Genomic DNA, 22,544 nt, shown 5'->3' with positions numbered 1-22,544 from the left:
TCATTTAGTAAATGCATGGATGAAAGGGTGAATGGATGGCTTCTTTTATTTAGATGGTTCTTGACCAGAGTGGGTCCTGAACAGCACTGCATATTATTGTTGAATCAAAAGTTAATTGCATATTAATAAATAAGCTTGAAAACTCTGGTTTGGCTGATTTGAAATGAAAAAGTATCAGTCTATCTCGGAAGTTATCTAAATGCTTGCTCATAGCAGTTATATGTTTATGATTTAACAAATCAATTTTAGTGTTCATAAACTGTGCTTTTGAAATGTGTCAGATTATTTTTCAGTGGATTTTTGGCTTGGCATTTAAAGCAGACATAACTAAAATAATGACTTACCTCTTCAAGTATTATTAAGCTGACTTATTCTCTTGCTATTTTTGTCTTTCCTATTTATTCATTTTCTCATTCCCCTTTCACTCTCATTTTTATTTTTATTGTATTAATATAGTGAGAAGGATTTGGTGAAACAGGCAAAGACCTTAAATAGTGCAGCAAATAAACTGATCCCAAAACATCATTAGGAATTTTACAGCTGGTCACCTCGCAAGTTGGATACCACAGCTTAATTGTAAAAGGAAGAAATTTGAAAGTTATTGCATTTATGCTCTGATTCTACATAAAATGTCACCATACATTGAATTTGCTGGACTTTAAAAAAAAACATTTGATATATGTAGGCTGTGTTTTCTTCTTCTTTATTTTCTCCCCAGAGTTAGAAAATTGAGTATAAGTTCTCAATTAAATACCAAATAAACTTTGAGAAATTACTTCTGAGTTGACCAATAAATAAACACACCATTAAAAAACATCCTAGGGAATTGAAGCTCTGTACATAATATGACTGATGCCTTTACAGTCCAGTCCCCAACAATACCAGTTTCTAGGTGCGATGTCTGTGTCATTGAGCCTGTTCTGCCGTTGCGATGTAATGAACTAGAGGTGACTGCCACATGGTCTTGGACTCTTCTAGAGTAGTTCTGTGTCTCTTAGGCCATGACCCCTTTTCACTTTTGTTATCTAGATTTAATCCCCAAGCCAAGGATAAGTACTTAGTATTCCACTACAGTTCTACTCTCAGTAACCAAGATTGCTTGCAACTATTTTGCCTTAGTGACTTTGGTGGGGGGCAGTGGGGTGAGGGCGGGGAACAGCATCCTTACATTTCTTTAAAGTCATAGAGATAAAGTTAGTGATTAGGTAACTTATGATAATAACATAATAATGTGGAAGCTTGGGAAAACCCTCCTAATATTTGTCATCTTCTACCTCTGCCATTTTCCTGCAATTCCACTTCCTATTTAGGTAGCTCAGAGAGAACAATTTTAATAAAAACACATCTCTCCTATTAAAAAAAAAATGCTACATGTTTTTCACATCTATCCTGCTTTTCCTTTTGGAGTAAAGACAACAAGGCACAGACATGAGTGATGGTTTCCTGCCTCTTGTTCCTTGCTGGCAACGTTTACTTAAGAGTTTCTGTTACTTTTTGTTCAGATGGGAATTTGCTTAAGTTTCTAGGAGAATAACAATCTATTAGAAAACCATTTCAGATTAGGAAATAGACAAATGATGAACTTATATTCATTATTATTATTTAGTCTAAAAATAAAGGTTCCCAGTAGGTATTCATAAATAATAATCAGCAGGGCTTCTTTTTCTAAGTGACCACAGATCTGACCCTTCCTAGGTGTTACATTGTAATAATCCTATAAATACTTTGATTTTTTTTAAAAAATGACTTTTGATTTGCGGGAACAGGTGTTAGTTACATAAGCCTTTATTACTTCAAAAAGTCTTGGCAAAATTTTTGTTTTTCTGTTTTTTCTCATTCTAGTAGATTTGCAGCATTTCAGCTGCTTAAGTGGGGACAAAGATAACCCCTTTGCTCCCAGCTCTTGAAATTCTTTACTGTCTTCTTGGAAAAAACAGAATTAAGAGAGTAAAATAGATTTCATGTGTGTTTTTATAGGTCCTTGCAGACTTGAACCAAGGTCAAGTCAAAGAGCCTATGACCAACCTCATGGAAGAGCCTATGCTTTGAACTTAGTTTATTTCTTATAATTTTGCACCTCTTCTTACCTTCATCAACCTTTTGTGGTGATGAGTTGCCTTTTCTATGAGCATTTGGAAGGAGTGCTCAAACACCAAAATAAAACATTTTAAAGACTATACATAGTAGCATAGTAGCATGCTCCAAATTCTATTACAGAGAGCCCCGGATATTTCACCTTAGAACATGCTTCTTTATAGGTGCAAAGTTATAGGATATTTGGGAGAAAACATTCATAATCTTCCAGAGAATATGGTCAGGAATCTTATGCAGGCCCAGTGCTGAATTGTTTGTCCACTCACACACCAGTTGGTAGAAATGGAAAAGGAAAGAGATAGCCAAATTCTAACAAAGGCTTTTCATTATGTTAAAAACCCGAAGCCTGGGTAAAGGTTGATGTATAGTGTCCAGTGATTTAATATAATTTGTGGTTTAGGGAAGGGACCAGGAAAATGTTCTAATTCCACATATAAGAAGCTAGTTGCCCATTTGCAAGTTCCAGTTATGAGTGTAAAACAGAAATATAAAGTACCAAACCTATTAGGAAATAAAAACAAAAAGTGGATTTAACTTTAATTACTATGTACTTGAGGTTGGCTTTGGATATGGATTTTCTAAAAAGTGATGTTTTATTGTTTATCATCTAATGGCTGTAAACTGTAGTACTAGAATAAAAAAAAATGGAAAATCAACTCTTCCTCTGCCTGGTTCACCTTCATCTTGCTTTTTTTAAAGAATTTGTTTCTTCTCCATCTTTTCTCCCCCCATAATTTCTTCCCATGTCCTACAAAGTTTATTTTCCTCTCTCTGTCTCTTCATACCCTTGGGTTGTTTTATTTTGTGTTTTGAACTTGGTCTTCCTCCCCACCATGGCTTGTGTTTTTTATCACAAGTTCATATGGCTCACATCCAGATTGCGCCAGGCTGAGCGAGGCCGCCAGTCTGCTGAATTGGACAACCGGCTCTTCAAGCAGGACTTCGGAGACAAGATCAACAGTCTGCAGCTGGAAGTGGAGGAACTCACCAGGCAGCGGTGAAGAAAGGGTGGCTTTAGTGGCCAGGGTGGTCATGGGAAGTACTAAGGCCAGACAGCAAGAGAGGGGCGGTCTCCTGATCAAGCTATGTCTGTTTTGTCCTGCCATGTCCTTTCTCCAGAATTAGAATTCAGAAAGCTTCACATACATAAGCATTCCCAAAATCTCATCAACATCTTTTGCCATCAAAGAATTAGGAAATTAGAACCCAAGATCCCAGGTAAATAGGATGGAGTAAGAGAATTAATAGCCAACACAACACTAATAACAACAGGATTTCCTGAATTCTTACTGTGTGCCAAATACTTTACTAAGCACTTCATATGCATTCTCTCCTAACATCTTCCCATCGACCCTATTTGTAGGTGATCTTATTACCCCCACCTTCAGAGGAAATTGAGGCTCAGTGGGGTTAAGTTGTTCAAATTCACACAGTTAAGCTAATAGGTAGCAACACTAATTTAAAAGCGAATTTCTCTGACTCCAAGCCCTTAACCATTCTTCTACTGTCTCTCAAATGAGACTCAACTCTGTACCTAAGGCACTAAGGCACTTCAAACAAATAGAACTTTGCTGTTGGATATAAAAGCACCCAGTTACTAAGCATACTAGTGGTTGAGGGTGTAACTGGGGATTAACTGCATAACTGTGAAGAGAGAGCAGCTAATTCATATGTAATGGGACTACAGTGTTAGTGCTTTCATACTGTATCTTGCTGAAAATTTAGAAATACTGTCTTTCAATTATAGTAAATCTTACTAGTTGTCATTCAGTTGACCACAACTTTTCATTAAGAGTTAGTATTAAATGTTGCTATTCGGAGCCGTGACCCTCAGGCACTGGGAGATCCAAAAGTGCATTCTTAATCATCCAAGGAAGATTAAACATGTCAAATGTATTTCAGTGTTACTGGTTTGATTGTATTGTATTTTAGTACTTTAAAACCTGGTTGTCCATATATATCTGGTATACTTTTTTATTAATCAAGTATTAAAATTTAATTACTGAACTCTAAGAAAAGGGTTTGGCATTCTTTAGAAGATAGGAGTACAGAAATCCAAATTTTTATCGTTTTTCTCTCCCACCTATCCCAGGAACCAGCTTGAGTTAGAACTAAAACAGGAAAGAGAAAGAAGGTTACAAAACAACAGGAGCATCCCAGGAAAGGGTTCCCAGAAGCCAGAACCCGAAACGGTAATATTTGTTATTCCCATGTTTACTTACTTAATTTTTAGAGTCTACCTTGATGGGCCGGACAGTTTTCTCTTATGGAACACATGCTTAATTGCTATGGCCTTGAGTACGTAGGTGGCAGGCGAGAGCTGGAGTAAACACATGGGAGGCTTGATTCTGAGTCTGCCCCGGGACACTCTAACTTGAATTCATTTGGAAAAGGGGATTAATGACCATAATTCCCAGTGACCATCTTATTCCTTTCAGTTTGTTAAGTAAGATTATTTTAGTATCTAATATTTTTAATAATACAGTATAGTCATCAAGTCCCCCCAAAACTGTCCAGGCAGGGCTTATCAGCATTGGTAGAAATGCAGTTTGGAATTTTCCATTGGTCCTTCAGAGTAGAAAACTCCTCGAGTTGTATAGGCTGTAGAAGTTGTCATGATACTGAGGCAACTACTTGACTGAACGTCTAGAGGATTACACAGTCTGCTGGATATGGCCATGCTCGGTTTCACTAGCTGTCCAGAGCTCAGCTGGGGGTTTGTGTGTGTGTATGTTTTTGTTTCTTTTTTTTTTCCTAAGAAGTAACTGATACCTTGAAGCCACTTTGTAAGTAAATAGGATACATTCTGAATTTCATTTGAGTCTCAAGCATTAAAGAAAATATCTACTCTGAAAATCATTTGTTGCAAACCCTATCAGAATCATTTGTTAAGAAACTATTTGGAACAAAGAATGATGGAAAATATCTCGAAAGTTAAACTCCTTACCTAATTAAAAAAAAAAAAGAGCTTCCCTGGTGGCGCAGTGGTTGAGAGTCCGCCTGCCGATGCAGGGGACGCGGGTTCGTGCCCTGGTCCGGGAAGATCCCACATGCCGCGCAGTGGCTAGGCCCGTGAGCCATGGCCGCTGAGCCTGCGCGTCCAGAGCCTGTGCTCCGCAACGGGAGAGGCCACAACAGTGAGAGGCCCGCATACCGCAAAAAAAAAAAAAAGCTGCTCAGCCTTATACCCAAGCTAAGACAATATAGAAGAAAATGTCTGCAGCAGCATCATTGTTTAGCAGTCTGAATAATTAATAAATTGGGCTGTTTTCTTTTGGCAGGATGGGAAGCACAAAATTCAAGAGGAAAATGTTAAACTAAAAAAGCCCCTGGAAGAAAGCCACAGGTGTTTATTAATAAAGTATTAATTAAGATATAAAGCTATTTTGGGGTGGTGGGAAAAAGGGAGCTTCTGATATACACTGGCAATGACACAGACCAGACACTGACTTGTAATATTAATATTTCAGAAAGACATTTTGAAGGGGGAGTGAATAAATAACAAGCCAGATAACACATATTAAACCAAACCCATTTAGTCCATTCCAGAAGAAAGAAAGAAAGGTGATCAAGCTGTCCTCTGATTCTTCCCTGGTTAATCCCCAAACTATCACTTAAAAGATTATGTCTAATATAATCTTTACTGGATCAGTAGGACAAGTAAATGAAGCACAAACCATAGCATTTCCTAGGTTCTTAAATGTCCTTGGGCATGACTTGTTTCCACCTAAGTGCTAAGTGAAAGGCAGCTATGTTTCAAATAAATACTGTAATTTCCCTTACTTTTTTTCTCTCAAGGAGTAAAACAGTTTTGCTTTATTCCTTTTTCTTAACTCTTCATCTCATTTCCCCGCAATGAAGAACATGGGATCATTCCAAGGAAGTTGACTTTTAACAATTATTTTAACAACAAAACATTATATACTGCCACTGTATTAAAAAATGAAGAAGGTCCAACTATGTGACATTCTGGAAAAGGCAAAACCATGGAGACTGATTGCCAGGGCTTAGAGGATGTGGATGGATGAATCGGATTTTGTAGGGCAGTGAGAATACTCTGTATGACACTATAATGATAGATACATGTCATTATACATTTGTCCAAACCCACAGAATGTACAACACCAAGAGTGAACGAACCCTAAGGTAAACTATGACTTATGATGTGTCAGTTTAGGTTCAATGACTGTAACATCAGGTACCACTCGGGTGTGGAACGTTGATAATGGCGGGAGGGTGTCAGGTCCAACAGAATATATGAGAAATCTGTGTCCTTTCTGCTCAGCTTTGCTGTGAACCTAACACTGCTCTAAAAATTAAAGTCTATTATTAATGACAACAAAAATAGATTATTATCAAGGAAAGATACCATAGAGGGATTTTGAGAGACCTATACAGTATACATTTTTGGCAGCTGTACCTGTCCAGCCTTTAATGCCTTAAGAAGGAGATAGGGTGTCATCTGGAGCAAAACTAGCTGCTGGGGAAGATACATCACACAGTCCAACAGTAGGCTGATTTTGCAGGTACTTAGCCTAAACAGCTCTTCCTTACCTCCAAGGCCAGAATGATTCCAGTACCTTTAAGTTTACTCCCAAAGAGAACATGGTCTGATCCAGGACCAGCCTTATTAAACTACAGTCCATCTAACATTATAGATCAGCATGGGCCATGGGAAGGAATTAGACCACAAAATTAACCAGGGCTCAAAAGGGCCTTTCAGAGTCAGCCTCGTTCCAGACTAAAATCAAGTCATTTACATTCAAGAGGGTCTTACATGCCAGGTTCTGATTTTAGGCCCTGGGAATATAAGATAATACAGTCATTCCTCGGTACTCAGGGTGCCAGGAGCCCCTTCAGATACCAAAATCCATGGATGCTCAAGTCCCTTACATAAAATGGCCTAGTACAATGAATATAATGGGCTCTCTGTATCTGTGGGTTGCTCATCTGGGGATTTAACCAACCACAGATGCGGAATCTGATGATAGGGAGGGACAAGTGTACTACCTTATATTTGTATTGTGCTCTGCAGCTTAAAAAGTGTGTCACATTCATTATCTCCTTACAAATTTAATTCTCCTTACAAAAGTTTAATCATCCATTCCTACTTCACAGGTGAGAAAATTGAGGCCCACGGAGAGGCCCAAGTTGCCTCTCCTGGTCATGTCTTCTGTTTTTAAGCCCTTTGTCTCTGCACTATATAATAGCTGCTTCCAGGGCCTATCCTGGCCAGAACTGCAATCCTAAAACATACCGAGGTTTCCTGGGATTGTGGTCCAAGGAACAGCCGAAAACCTGGTAACACTGATGGTCACACTGCCACTCAACCAAAGAGAATTGGAACCATTGTAGATCTGTGGTCCATTTTTCCCAGAGCTGAGGCTTTGCTGAGGAAGAGGCTTTGCTCCTCCTCTTGTATAAGTTCTGTTCCAAGTTGGGAAGATCGGGGTTAGCTCAGCTGGTATCATGAAGCAATATTTCAATCTGAATGGGTACGTGGGAGAAGGGACTAATACATGACATATGATAATGGGTAGGTTTCCATAATATTGGATAGGAAAAAAGCTATTAAAATGTATGGCCTTGGCCATTGACGTTTTGCAGGTTGGGAAACATAGCCACTATTTTCTTGGTAGTAAAAAGGAAACAAAATGTAACTCCAATCTATTTTTAAACAGGAATCTACTAGCATAATGTAGGATCATATTCTAGTAATAGATTTAACAACCAAAATTTCCTCTCCTTGGAGGTCAACACTAATAATTACTTTGGTCTCAGCAACATAAAAGAACCATGGTATTGCTTTTTCTGTGCTTTTGAAATGATAAAAAGGAAATATGTTGCTATTAGTTACTGTTTTTACTTTCCCATTGTAGGCTGCAGTCTCACCCTGTGAATGAACAGGTAACTGAGTCTCCTGTCCTAAAACATCTTGTATAAATAGTTGGCTGGACCGTGCCTAGCTGTAAACAAGGCAGCAAGGGAGGTAGATGAATGCATATAGGCCTCTGCTTCCCATCCTTTTAATAATATCCTAAACAAACATGCATTTGGCTGAAATGCTCACAAGAAGTAGCACAGTTTGGAGCGATTTACTAAGTAAACAGCAGCTCTTAACTTCCTACCTGAGATTCTCTTTGACATACCACGGGACCTGAGAGCTCACTGTACCTCCCTTTCCCTTAGTCTTCCCTTATATAGAATGAAGAGAAAAAATACTTCTTGATCACTTAGAAATAACCAAACATTTACAAATATAGTGGTAGATGACAACTCCATGAGAAAACTGATAAATGCTACTATGTCTGAGTCACTGCTGTCATCTATCTATTAGGATATAATGATGCCTACTTCCTCCATTCTTGGTGATAGAATAAGACAAAAGGGATGGGGCTTTCTTTTTTTAGCTTTTTACATTTATATACATGAATTTTCTTTATATAGATAAAATCACGTTACTTTATTATAAAAATTAAAAAGGGCACCAAGGATAATGATAGGATTATCAGAGTTGTATTTAAGGTGGTGAGACTATATGTAATTTGTTTTTCTAGTTTCCAGATAGCCTGTAGTGTGATTATATTAATTTTGTAACTAAAAAATGCATATTCTGAAAATACTGGTCTTTCCGGGGCTAAGGGAAACTAACTGGCTCAATGTGTGGTTTAGGATCAGCCGCTGCCCTCCGAAAAGCCACAGATGTGTCAGCTGTGCCAGGAAGACTGCAGCCCAACAAAGGTAACAGTAGCGAGAAATGAACAGGTTCTTCACAGGGACACCCACTGCACCACCAGCCGCTTCTCACAATAGGGACTTCGCTGTATAGAGTGCAGAGAGTGGGGAGAAAAGCAAAAGGAGCAAGCATTTAGTGTGTACCTATTTTTTTTCAGTCCTATTGTCATGTTAGTAAGTCCCCATTAAAATATTAAATACAAATTAACTATATAAGTAATTTAAAACAAACATAAACTTATAAGTAAATATTTATTGAGTGCCTACTATGCGGAATGTACTATTCCATGTGCCGGAGAAAGAGTAATGAACAAAATGTAGACCGAGTCCCAAGTCCTTGTTCTTGTTAAGCTTGTGTCCCTTGTGCCATCATTTTATAAAAAGAACCTTGGGCTCAGAGGTGTCAAGTGCATTATCCCAGTTACTGAAAGCCCAGATGCAACCTGACTCTGGCTCCAAAGTCTGTACTCCTTCCAGTACTCCATCCTGCTTAGAACAGAGAAGACAGATTGGGGTGGGGTGGGGGGGTGGGGGTGTTCTTTGGTTCTTTGAATTATTTGGGGAAACAGCCTCTGAGGGAAATGAGCTCTTTCTCCACCAAATCACTTGTTCTCCCCTTGGATCCTCAAGGGTCTCTGCCTAAACCCCTACCCAGCTTGTTATCCTGGAGTCAGCAGGGTGAAGGAAGCATGCAGGAAAAGTGTCTTTGACAGCCATAGCTGTGCCTTGTTCACAGTAGGATCCCCCAGCACCTAATATGGTACCCAGTTCATAGTAGATGCTCAAGAAATGTTATGGACAAGTGAATGTCAGAAACAAGTGCTTAGAAGAGAAGGAAACGTGCCCAAATTCTGGGTTACAACCTGCGTGCCACCATTTGTGATCCTGCTAAATTTTAACAAGCAAAATTGTAGTATGACCTAGTCTTAAATTAGCAGAAGCAGATAAAGACAAACTGCCTTTATGGAATTGGAAGTTGTAATTAGAGAAATGTGTTCCCAAACAGAAGAAGCTGCTAATCTAATTCTGGCTTTTCTTTTCTAAGCCATGCAAACTAACTGCAATATGTCAGAGGAAGATTCCTCCCAGGCTTTCAAATAAAAATGAACCCCCTACCTCTGCTGCACCCTCAGGAAGATGAATTGTTTGGGGAAAAGTAGCATTATTTATGGGGGAAATCATTCTTCACAGCCTTTAAATAGGGACCCTTGGAGCTATGTGTGCACCAACCTATCACAGCTTTACCAGTGGCACTGCCATAATGACCCACATGCTATCCCACAGTTTAGCCACTAAAGACTCAAAATGCTGAATAAAGAGACTAACTTCCCAATAAAAAGGATGCAGGAAGCTGTGCTCCTGCTGCACTGATAACCCCAAAGGATGTGCTTGTAGAGCATCACAGGAAAGCATTGAGCACATCAGTGTATTAGAAATTATACTTTCAGTTCATGCTCAGCGAAGTTTTTAATCTTACGTCAGTTACCCAACCCTACCCATGGCTAGGTCACTGCCTGCCTTATTTGAAGTATGCTTGGGTAATTGCAAACTAATTTTAGAATTAGCCCACCTAAAGGTGAATATAAATGAAAGTATATATTCTAAAGATAAATAATTATTGTAGTATCTGTTATTTGCATTCTGTGGAAATGCTTCTCTTCATTTAGATCTAAGAACTAGACTGTATGCTTCTTTGTAGACAGATTGTTTAGTTAGATACTGTGTGGCACACAGCACACATTCAGCCAGTATTTTATTAGACATTGAGCATCTATCATATTTGGCCTCTTATATCCCATGCATCCTTATGCCCTGCTCTTCTGTTACCCACCTGACCTCCCCCTCTCCTTGTAGAATGTGTGTAAGAACTGCAGAGGAACCTTCTGTAATGCCTGCTCAACAAACGAACTGCCTCTTCCTTCAAGTATCAAGCCTGAGCGAGTTTGCAATCCCTGTCATGAGCACCTGATGAAACAATATTCCAGCAGCCCACTGTAAGACTGGAGGCTGAGATCTGGACCAAAATGTCTCTACCTGTGTTAGATGTCAGGATCCCCTAGAGCCCAGGCTTTAGAATCAACTCAAGAATTGACAGGAATGATTTAAATAAACCAGGTCCAGGGAGAAAAGGCAGTGGTTGGCAGTGCTGGAATTTTGCTCATTTTCTCTAATGACTGTATGAATAAAAGTTACTCAGTTGAGCCTCTCTCTGCTAAATCTAAACAACCCCACTTTGGAGCATTTGGAAGGGCTGTTCATTTTTATGAATAGTGATAATACTACTGGGGTGGATGTTATAGGAGAGAGGGTCCTTGGCGGATAAGAATAAAAAGAAAACGATCATCCCTCTGTTACATTTTCAGATTCAAGAGGAAAAGATAATTGTTAACTGAGATTGAAATGACAGATGTTACATATTTTCCCAGATGCTGCTAGACATAAACATTATTTCTTCTTTACCCCCACTAACTACCTCTTCTTTAAAGTATCTCTACCAAACTGTGAACCCAAACTCAGGGAAAAGAAATTAAAGAGTAATATAAATTTTGAATGTACTTAAAACTATTATATTATAGTTTTAGGACCAGAATTTTCTAGTTCTGGCCTACATGTGTTTTCATTATCAGAATGAGGAGGAAGAACATTTGCTGTTTTTCCACTTAGTGACTTCAAAACTAAATATCTGCCCTTTTCAGAATCCCCTACTACACAACAAGCCAGCTCTTCCCCACTCCCTCTTTCCTCTCAGTCATGGAAATTATAAGGGGTTTTAAAGATAGCGTTTGACTTTTGCAAGTAGGAAGTATTGAAGCAAAGCTATGTCAGGTGTAAAGTAAAACAAATTTAATTTGTCTTGGCTGAGAATAATTAGCTTAGAATATTTATTAAATTCTTTTGTGAATAAGAGATCCCTTATTCCAGGCTCAGATTCAGAACTGGTAGGCAGGTTTCTTGGAAAGTTAAGATACTTCAACATCTCTTAGTAACAAACCCTTTGGGGAAAAAGAGGGAAGTGCATTCAGCAGGGGAAGGAAAAGAAATGGTTTATGCTCTTTTGATTATGTTACATGTGTCTAGATTGTTTGATTCCAGTTAAGACCTAAGAAGGTATGATTCTGTAAGTGGCTTAGAATTATGGGGTGGAAACATCCTGGAACCATGATATTTGATAAATTCTGTCTCCTGAAAAGGGTTACAGCCCAGAAAAAGAGTTGTTATTCCAGAGGTCTGACCTGTTACTTGGTGAAGCTGAGTTTTAAGAGTACTAGGGAAAAATAAAATCTAATAATTCTAGCCTCATTTGTTGTCATTTTTTCCCTTTAAATAATATTTATTTCTTGTGATTCTTCATTCTCCTTATTTTTTTTTTACCACATATATGTGCCAGCACTGTTCTAAGTGCTACAGATAATGTGGGGAGTTATCCTGAATTAGCAAAAGTTATTTTATAATTAATTTTGAATTAAATTGAAAAGAGGCCACATGGAATGTAAAGAGGAATAAGTAATTAGCCACTTGAGATTTGATTTTGAAATGCACATAAGCTATATAGCATTTCATTTTTTTTTAATAAAACAAAGCTCCAAAGATCTGTTATTAGTACAGCTGCCCACAAAAGCAAGGGGACCAAGTCATGTATACTTCGACTTAATGTTAGGCCTTTCTTCCTTAAAAATTGTGCTTTCCACCATTTAGCATCACCAAGAGTAACATACTTAGGAATAAACTTAACTACAGAGGTAAAAAACTTGTACACCGAAAACTACAAAACGTTGCCAATGCTACCCAAAACCATCTACAGATTCAACGTAATCTCTATCAAAAATCCAAGTAGGGCTTCCCTGGTGGCGCAGTGGTTGAGAGTCCGCCTGCCGATGCAGGGGACACGGGTTCGTGCCCCGGTCTGGGAGGAGCCCACGTGCCGCGGAGCGGCTGGGCCCCTGAGCCATGGCCGCTGAGCCTGCACGTCCGGAGCCTGTGCTCCGCAACGGGAGAGGCCACAACAGTGGGAGGCCCGCATACCGCAAAAAAAAAAAAAAAAAAAATCCCAATATTTTTGGCAGAAATAGAAGCATTCCTGTAGAACCTCAAGGGATGTCTAAATAGCCAAAACAATCTTGAAAAAGAACAAAATTGAATGTCTCTCACACTTCCCGATTTCAAAACTTACTACAAAGCTACAGTGATCAAAACAGTATGGTACTGGCATAAAGACAGACATAGTGACCAATCGAATAGAGAGCATAGACATAAACCCCCACATATATGGATGGTCAAATTATTTTTGACAAGGGTGCCAAGACTATTCAATGAGGAAAGGATTTTCAAAACTGATGTTGGAAAAACTGGATATCCACATGCCAAAAATATTAAGAGGGACCTTTACAACATATACAGAATTAACTCAAAATGGATCAAAGATCTGAACATAAGGGCTAGAACTATAAAACTTAGAAGAAAACATAGAGGAGAGAAAGACTCATGACATTGGATTTGGTAGCAATTTCTTGGATAAGACACCAAAAGCACAGGCAACATAAGAAAAAATAGGTTGGGCTTCATCAAAATTAAAAACTTGTGGAGAAATTGGAACCCCTGTGCACTGTTGGTGGCAATGTAAAGTGTTACAGCCACTGTGGAAAACAGTATCTTGGTTGGTTCATAAAGAAATTAGAAGTTCCATATAATACAGCGATTCCACTTCCGGGTATATACCCAGAAATGAAAACAGGGACTCGAACCAATTATTCATACACCCACATTCATAACAGCATTATTCACAATAGCCAAAAGGTGAAGCAACCCAAGTGTCCATTGACTGATGAATGGATAAACAAAATATGACAGATACATATAAGAGTATTATTCAGCCTTAAAAAGGAAGGAAATTCTGACACATACTATAACATGGATGAACCTTGAGAACATAAGTGAGATAAGCCAGTCACAAAAGGACAAATGTTTCCACTTGTTTGAAGTGCCTAGAGCAGTCAAATTCATAGATAGTAGAATGGCAGAGAAGTAAAATGGTGGTTACCGAGGACTTGGGGAAGGAGGAAATGGATAGAGTTTCAGTTGGGGGAAGATGAAAAAGTTCTGGTGATGGATGGTAGTGGTGGTGTTTGCACAATATGAATGTACTTAATGCCACAAAAATGTACACTTAAAAATGATTAAAATGGTAAAGTTTATGTATATTTTACCACGATTTTTAAAATACCATGCTTTCCAGTCAGATACAGAAAATAATTAGATATGTACGTGTATATGGGTTGGTACACAGACATAAAGCCCCATCTGCTGAGAGGGTCTGGAAGTTGACACCCCAGTAGCACTGGGCACACCCAATGCCCAATCTTTCATTAGAAACCAAACCTTGGTTTCTAATATTCTCCAATAAAAGGAACCAGGACCCCTTGAAGAAATGGCTGATTCTCAAAGGGATACAAGCTAAAAGCTCCCAATGGGTAAAGCTGAAAAAATATGAACAGAATAACGCAGAATAGGATTATTACCCAGAGTATAAAATACCTACGAGTCCATATTAATATAAAGGATTAAATAAATGGTGAAGAAATGTCATCTCTCCTATACAGAAAAATTCCAAATAATTTACGTAGCTACTATTCTTTCAGGTAAGTGGAGCTTACCTCCCCACCTCTTGAATGTGGGCTGTGCTTAGTAACTTTGAGAAAGGAGACTATAGAAAGAGAAAAAAAAGGAACTTCATAGTAACCTAGGAGACACTATTTTGGTCAGGTGATCAAAATTCACATGGTCAGTGATGTCATGTTGATAACATAATCCTTGATAAGATGAATGCAGTGAGAATGACACCTTTGTATGCTTTCTCTGCAAAACCAATAACCCCAGTCTAAACATGAGAAAAACCTCCAATTGAGGGACATATAACAAAATATCTGACCAGTACTGCGTAAAATTGTCAGGTCATCAAAAACAAGAAAGACTGAGGTTAAGGAGACACGAAGACTAATGTAATGTGGGATCCTGGAATGAAAGATATTAGGGAAAAGCTAATAAAATCTGAATGAAATCTGGAATTTAGTTAATGGTTATGTACTAAAGTTAGTTGTGACAAATATATTGTAGCAATGTAAGATGTAAACAGTAGGGAAATTGGGTGAGGTAATAGTAGGAATTCTACTACTTTTGCAACATTTTTGTATATCTCAAGCTATTTTGAAATAAAGTTTATTTAAATTTAAAAAATTGTGTTTTCATGCTCAAAACTACAGGTCTGACCTAAGAACTTGACTAAACTCCCTAAATGCAGTTTATTTCCAAATAGAATCTGAGAATTTTCCTCAGCGTGAGGATTTTAAATCAGATTTATAGCTCAGCACAACGTCCTTGGTTCATTCATTATTTACAGTCAAGGTACAAAAATGTATGATGATAGTTTGAAAAGATACATGCACCCCAATGTTCACTGCAGCACTATTTACAATAGCCAAGACATGGAAGCAGCCTAAATGTCCATCAATGAATGGATAAAGAATGGAATATTACTCAGCTATAAAAAAGAATGAAATAATGCCATCTGCAGCAACATGTATGGTCCTAGAGATTTATCAAACTGAAGTAAGCCAGACAGAGAAAGACAAGTATATATCACTTATTAGTGGAATCTAAAAAAAAAAAATGATACAAATTAACATATACAAAATAGAAATAGACCCACAGACATAGAAAACAAACTTATGGTTACCAAAGGGGAAAGCAGTGGAGAGGGATAAATTAGGAGTTTGGGATTAACATATATACACTGCTATGTATAAAACAGATAACCAACAAGGACCTACTTTACAGCACATGGAACTATGCTCAGTATTTTCTAATAACCTATATGGGAAAAGAATCTGAAAAAGAATAGATATAGATATGTATAACTGAATCACTTTGCTGTACACCTGAATCTAACACAACATTGTAAATCAACTATACTTCAATTCTTAAAAAAAAATTAATGGGAAAAAAACCACCTAGTAATAAAAAATAATGAAAGTTGGAAAAAAAATGTATGATGAAACTCTTGAAGGGAATTTAACCATTCTGTAAAAGGACTCCAGGTATGGCCTAATGATTTTGAAGTAACTCTCAGGGCCCCCGCCTATATTACAGCCTCATTTCAGCTTTGCCCAAGAGAAAATGTAGCCCTTTTTAAAGAATTATATTTCAGAAGTAAGTGGCATGTTTTGATATATAGTAAAGCATCTTTCTAATAACTTAGCCTAATAACCCCACAAATGTTCTCCCAGGCCAAATCTTAATGAGTCTTAGACATTTGTTAGCTTGGGGATTGTCAATTATTGAGGTCTTCTATTTTATTCTCAACATTCCTGAGGACAGTTGATTTTGTTGTTAACACATTAATTACTTTTGTATAAGAGATTTTTGCAAGCATGTCAATCTACCAAATCAGAAATCAAGTATCTGACAAGCACAGTTTCTATACTTAGAATAAAAGACAAACTTTATTCAAAGACAGCATATCATCTTGAAATGTAAACATAGTTAAAAATAGAACCAGAGACCAACTGTAAGCAGTGCTGAGGATGTCAGATTCCTGAGTTAATAACTAAGCTTGGTAAAGAGAGATGACTCAGGACTCCAATGGGTAGTGGGGTAGAAAGACTGAACAAGTCTCCAGGCAGCAGTACTACCATGCCATTTTGGGGTGCTGCTTTTCAGCAGATTAGGATCATTCATATTCAATTATAAGGTCTATCACAAATAGTTTACTCCTGTAAATTAGAGCAGGTTAAAAATTAGCCCAATATTATCACTTGTATTCCCCCAATTGCTCTCTTGAGGGGACAAGAAATGGATGGAATTACAGCCAGCCTATCAGAAATTCTGAGTAACTTGGTTTCTCAGTTCTGGTCTTTATTCCCAAATGTCATCATCAAGTGGCAGAAAGGTTGAGAGCCTCCTTATTTCAGTTAGAACCAAGCACGTTTTGGGATCACAAGTCTTTGAATATACTTGTGAAGTTTCACAGGCTTCTAATTTAGTCTGGATCATTTGAAAAGCTTATTCTTAAATGTACCTTGGTGATCCTTGTGGGTTTCACTGAGCTGTCCATATTCTAGAGTCTACCTTGGCTACACACCTTCATGCTTTATCACCAGGTGCTTTCAAAATCATTTCACTGGGATGTCCTAATTCTGACACAGAACCTAGAAGCCATAAAAGGGGAGATTTAAGAAATCTACCACATAAAAATAATTTCTGCCATGATAAGCAAATAAAGTGACAAATTGTCAGGGGGTGGGGGGGGCAGTATTTAAAGCCAGCTCATTGCAAGGTCTCCTGCCAATTAATTAAGAAAAAGACCAAACACAATAGAAAAGTGCTCATTTAACATCACTGAAAGGCCATCAGCGAAACTCAGCTTGTGGAAAACCTCTGAAGGTTTATTGCATTTCTTCAACAAATAAGAAGGGAAAAAAGAAATGGAAGGGGAAACATAAGATTAAAAGAAATAAGAAACAGGCACTTCAATTTCACTAAAGATATTTGAATGGTCAATAAGCTTATGAAAATATGCTGAACATCATTTATTGGGACAGCAAATGAAAACCACAATGAAATACCACTACATACAGAATGGCTAAAATTACAGGCTGAAAACATCAGATGGTGAGGATGTGGACCAACTGGAACTCTATTGTTTGCGGGTGTTTAAAACAGGATGACCACTCTGGAAAAGGGTATGTCAATTTCTAGTAAAATTAAAAATATATCAACCTTGCAATTTAGGATATTCTACTAAGTACTTACCCAAAAGAAATTAAAACGTGGGTCCACAAGAAGCCTTGCACAGGATATTCACAGCAACTTTATTCATAATAGCCAAAAACTGGAAACAGCCCAGCGCCCACAAGCTGTTCACCCAACAAGTGAAAGGTTAAACTGTAGCATATTCATACAATGGAATACTACTCAACAATGAAAAGGAACAAAGAGCCGAAACACATAGATGAATCTCAACACATGCCGAGAGGAAGAAATTTACACAATAATACATACTGATTCCATTTCTATGAAGTTCTAGAATAGGCCAAACTAATCTATGGTGAAGACAAAATCCTAATAAGAAGGGATGGGAGAGGTACAGGAATTGACTACAGAAATTTTCTGATGTGATGGAAATGTTCCATAGCTTGTATAAGGGGTTTGGGCTACACAGCTGTATGTCAAAACTCATCAAATTAATATTTGTTCAATTCACTGTAAATTTTACCTCAAGAACAAGAAGTCTACTTAATGATATGGATGCCACAAAGCTTAAGATTCAAGTATAGATGTCTACAACTTTGACACACATAAAGAAAAAAGACTGATGGGTGCACAGATACATGATGAAGAAAATATGGCAAAATGTTACTTGTAGAATCTAGGTGGTAGGTATAAGCATGTTTTTAATCCAACTTTTCCAGATACTTGAATTTTTTTATTAAAACATGTTGCAGGGGAAAAGAGACATAATAACCATTGCAATGTGTGGATTGTTGTTCAGATCATGATTCAAATGTATTTTTTAAAATGACATTTCATATAGATATTTGATAAGAAATTAGTATTTTTAGGAATGATGGTACTTTTTAAAGTCCTTTTTTAAAAAAGATGTACACTGAAATATATCCAGATAAAATGATGCTGTCTTGAATTTGATTTAAAATTAATGAGGATAAGTAGATGGGGATTGTAAGAGAAAAAGAAAAATGGGGAGAGGATATGAAGACAAATTTATAGGGAAAAAAATCCCCAAACCCCTTAAACATGAAGAAATGCTCCATCATAAGAGAATACCATTCTGTGTGTTTTTTTTAACCTTGGCAGATTGGCAAAGAACAGATTGCTAATACACTGTGTTGGGGGGCTATGGGGAAATGGACACTTGCATTGCATTGCTGGTGCAAACTAAGGAAAAACAAATTATAGATATCAATTGAATTTTAGATATAAATTACAAGTGCACATACTCTGATCATTTATCCTACAGAGAAATTTATGTATGTACAAAATAATACAGATTTATACAAGGTAATTCATTTCAGCAGTATAACAGCAAAAGACTGGAAACAATTTACATCTTCATCAGTAAGGACAGGTTAAATGAAATACACCCACACTGTACAATCATTTTAAAAAATGAGAAAGGATTTTATATACTGATATAAAATATTTAGGATGTAATTAAATGGGAAGAAATGTACAGAATAGTATGCATAGTATGCTATAATTTATATTTTTAAAATAAATGAAAATGCCTATTAATATTTGCTTATCTATACAGTAAAATCACTGGAAGTTTATATTAGAAACTGATGACAGGGTTGCCTGAGAAGGGGAACTAAGTGGCTGAAGTATAGGATGGGAAGGAAACTGCTCACTGTATAGCCCTTCATATCTCTTGAATTTTATTTCCTTCAAAAAACCATAAAAATTTTAAATTATTCTATTTATTTTCGTATCATCAAGGTTTAAGAACCAAATTAAACCTTCCTATATCCTCTTCCTGAAATTCAGTAAGAAAACCACCCAACTAAAAAAACTGGGCAGAAGATCTGCACACCTCACCAAAGACAATATGCCGATTCAAATATATACAGATGTCAACATCTTGCACATTATGGAATTGCGAATTAAAACTAAGTATCACTACACACCTATCAGAATAGCTAAAATTCAAAACACTGACACCACCAAATGCTGGCAAGGATGAGTTGCTACAGGAACTCTCATTCTTTGCTGGTAGAAATGCAAAACGGTTCAGCCATCTTGGAAGACAGTTTGGCAGGTTCTTACAAAACTAAACATAGTCTTACCATATGATCCAGCAATCACACTCCTTGGTATTTACCCAAATGAGTTGAAATCTTATGTATACACAAAAACCTACACACAAATGTTTATACCAGCTTTATCCCCTTCGTACAAACTTCAGAGATTTATTTTCTGATCTGCTGAATTCAGGCAGGAAAAATGTATTCCTACTACTTAGAGCAATTTTTTTTTTTTTCCAAAGCCCTGGAACTTAGGCACTTTACTGCTGAGATATACCATTCTACTCTAATACAGGTCCTACCAATTCAATGTGAACCCTTTCATATAATTTAGGGAAAACTCTCAAAATAATAGAATGTTTTAAATTATAAAATGATCAAGATGTAATCCAGAGAAAAATCTCCAAGTGAGAATCTGCTAAGGGACTGTTTAGGGCAGAGGATGCCAATAGGGCATGTTAACTAATAATAAGCAGGGTCACTGCCTCAAAATGTCACATAGATGGAAGTGGCTTTCTCCTGCTTCTTTCTCTCCACACCACAGAAGTGAGAAGGATTTAGAGCCTACTGCTCCACAGCAGAATCAGTCTCCGTTGCCACCTGGCAGAAGCGTCTCACCCAGACATAGAAAGACAAGCACAAAATGGTTCTGCTTAATTCTCTGGCAAAAGTGAGTATATCAGATCAGATCACAATCTTCAACAATCTTCTCCTTGGTATCTACATGCTCCTTATGTGTCTTCCCTTGCAATTCTTTTGAGCTAGCCAAAGCAGGATATGGGTAACCTAGACATATTCAATCCCACTATTTCTGAGAGCTTTACCACAAAGGAAATTATAAAGACAAAGAGGACCCAAAGAGAAGAGCAAAATTCACTGTCATTATTTCTTTCAATAGCAAATGATGATGCATAATCCAGTCTTGTCAAATTTCAAGAGGGAGAAGTATGTCTTTAGATTGGATAAAAATAAAAGATTACTTTTATGCTATTATCCGTTTTTCTTCCCTTTCTAGTAACTCTCTAGTAATCTGCCTTGTCAGCAATTATTCATTTACTAACGTAAATTATGAGCAATAACCTACTAAAGGAAGTACAGGAAAGTATATGAATTCATAAGATGACTTCCCAAGAATGCCCACCTTTTTTCTGAGAACTTGGCTGCTAATGTGACAAGAAGATACACACTTCAAGCTTATCCACCACATAATATCTTAATGCTTTGCTCTCATTCTTTTCAGAGAGATGTGCAAGGGAAACTCATTATCTTTTTTATTTTTTACTTTTATTTTTACGTATTTATTTATTTGTCTGCACCGGGTCTATAGTTGTGGCATGTGGGACCTAGTTCCGACCAGGGATTGAACTCTGGCCCTCTGCATTGGGAGCACGAAGTCTTAACCACTAGACCACCAGGGAAGTCCCTCATTAGGTTTAAAATAAAGTAATTGCAAATGAATTAATTCCTCACCAACCCCAATCCTAATCAACACTACAGACTTTTTTCCACAGACCTACTGCTAGAGGGAGAAAGAAAAGATCACATTCTAGTAGCTCATATGGCTATAGACACCAGTTCTTATAGCTCAATACATTCAACCACATATCAAAATACTTTTCTATTTAGGTCGTAATATGGAAGATGTTAAGCTGGTTGACTGAATCATGCTCTTATAGGATGATAAAAGCAAACACAACTACAAATTAACCATTTCTTCTTATAATAATATACCAGGACTTGATGTAATAAAAATGTACTAGGTTGATTCACACACTCCAAAATAAATACTCTTAGGTAATCTTCAGCCTGAAACAAGCCTTCATTTATTGACTACTTACAGTACAGTGATTCCGTATCTTAGCTGGTAATCAAAGATGGTTATGTATTAAGTGAGAGAAGACATAATCTCTCTTCCAGATACCACCTCTCAGAAATCTGGGCTAATTAAACTTTAAGAACTAGAACTGCATCTCCCGGTAACCACGTGACAGTCGTCACCCTGAGAACAGGAACAAGGCAAAGAAAACATACAGGACTTTGATTCTCCTACACAGGTACACATAAAGTTAGTTTATTAATGACTACATTTTGAAGCCAGCCATTTTGATCCAATATTTAAATAACAAGCTGTTTAATATTAAAGCAGAAAGTACTGCCACAATGTGACAGAAATACAGCTTTATCCATAATCCTTTCACACGATTATACGTTAAATGCTATTTTTAGTTAAGCAAGGCACCCCTACTTGTTCTAAAATATGGGATGTGCTACCCCACTGAAAAAGCAAATGAGGAGACTCAGATTTTTTCCTATCTAGAGCTGGTTTAAATTCAAGTGAAGCCATTAATGTCCTTACCAGTCAGGACTGTTATGACATGTCACTTCACAGTATTGAGACTAACACACACCTTAAGGTCTACCCCAAAATCAAAAACAGGTAGGGGGGCAGGGGTCAGACACCTTTTACATTAAAACTATAACTGCCTCCTTAATTATACAGGCACCAATGTTAAATGCCTTTAGCACAAGGCTTAGAAAGGCAAAACATTTCTAAAGACATAAAACTGCCAAACTGTTGTCATTTACACTCACTAAACTGTGGTATTTATTCTTTGTTTTGATTGTTTTTTTAAAATTCCTACACCTATCTAAGTAACCAAATACACCTAAAATTAAAATAACTCTGCCAAACCATAATGGTTCAAAGGTCTGAAACCTTTCCTTGCTTTGGTGAGTATTTGGTTAAAATAATCAGTGTTTCATTCCATGAAAAGTTTCATATCAGAGCTCTTAATTCACAGGCAAAAAACAAAACCTCAAACAGATCATTTTGAAAATGGGAGAAAGATTTTAAAGGACAGTGCTGAATAAAAATATGTAGTCTTTACACTGGGTCACAAA

General features: G+C 37.3%; 1 protein-coding gene across 5 annotated transcripts in view; it reads left to right on the top strand.

Moving 5' to 3' along the window:
* The window catches only part of RUFY3 (RUN and FYVE domain containing 3), a gene marked incomplete at both ends in the record, with an annotated part of 82,994 nt that extends 71,974 nt beyond the window's left edge, over positions 1–11,020 (top strand). For 3 of the 5 annotated variants that reach the window (XM_079713321.1, XM_079713323.1, XM_079713322.1), the window contains one exon: positions 457–529. In XM_079713321.1, coding sequence (XP_079569447.1) covers positions 457–529 — 73 coding nt within the window. Of the gene's footprint in view, positions 1–456; positions 530–2,971; positions 3,092–4,186; positions 4,287–5,375; positions 5,441–7,973; positions 8,002–8,766; positions 8,836–10,683 lie in introns of those variants that run through there. The other 2 variants (XM_079713319.1, XM_079713320.1) reach the window with 1 other exon arrangement.
* Positions 11,021–22,544: the final 11,524 nt, after the last annotated feature.

The sequence above is a fragment of the Hyperoodon ampullatus genome, assembly GCF_949752795.1.
Source record: "Hyperoodon ampullatus genome assembly, chromosome: 1".
In the NCBI taxonomy this organism is placed as follows: Eukaryota; Metazoa; Chordata; class Mammalia; order Artiodactyla; family Ziphiidae; genus Hyperoodon; species Hyperoodon ampullatus.
This window is presented reverse-complemented; position numbering and strand designations above follow the sequence as displayed.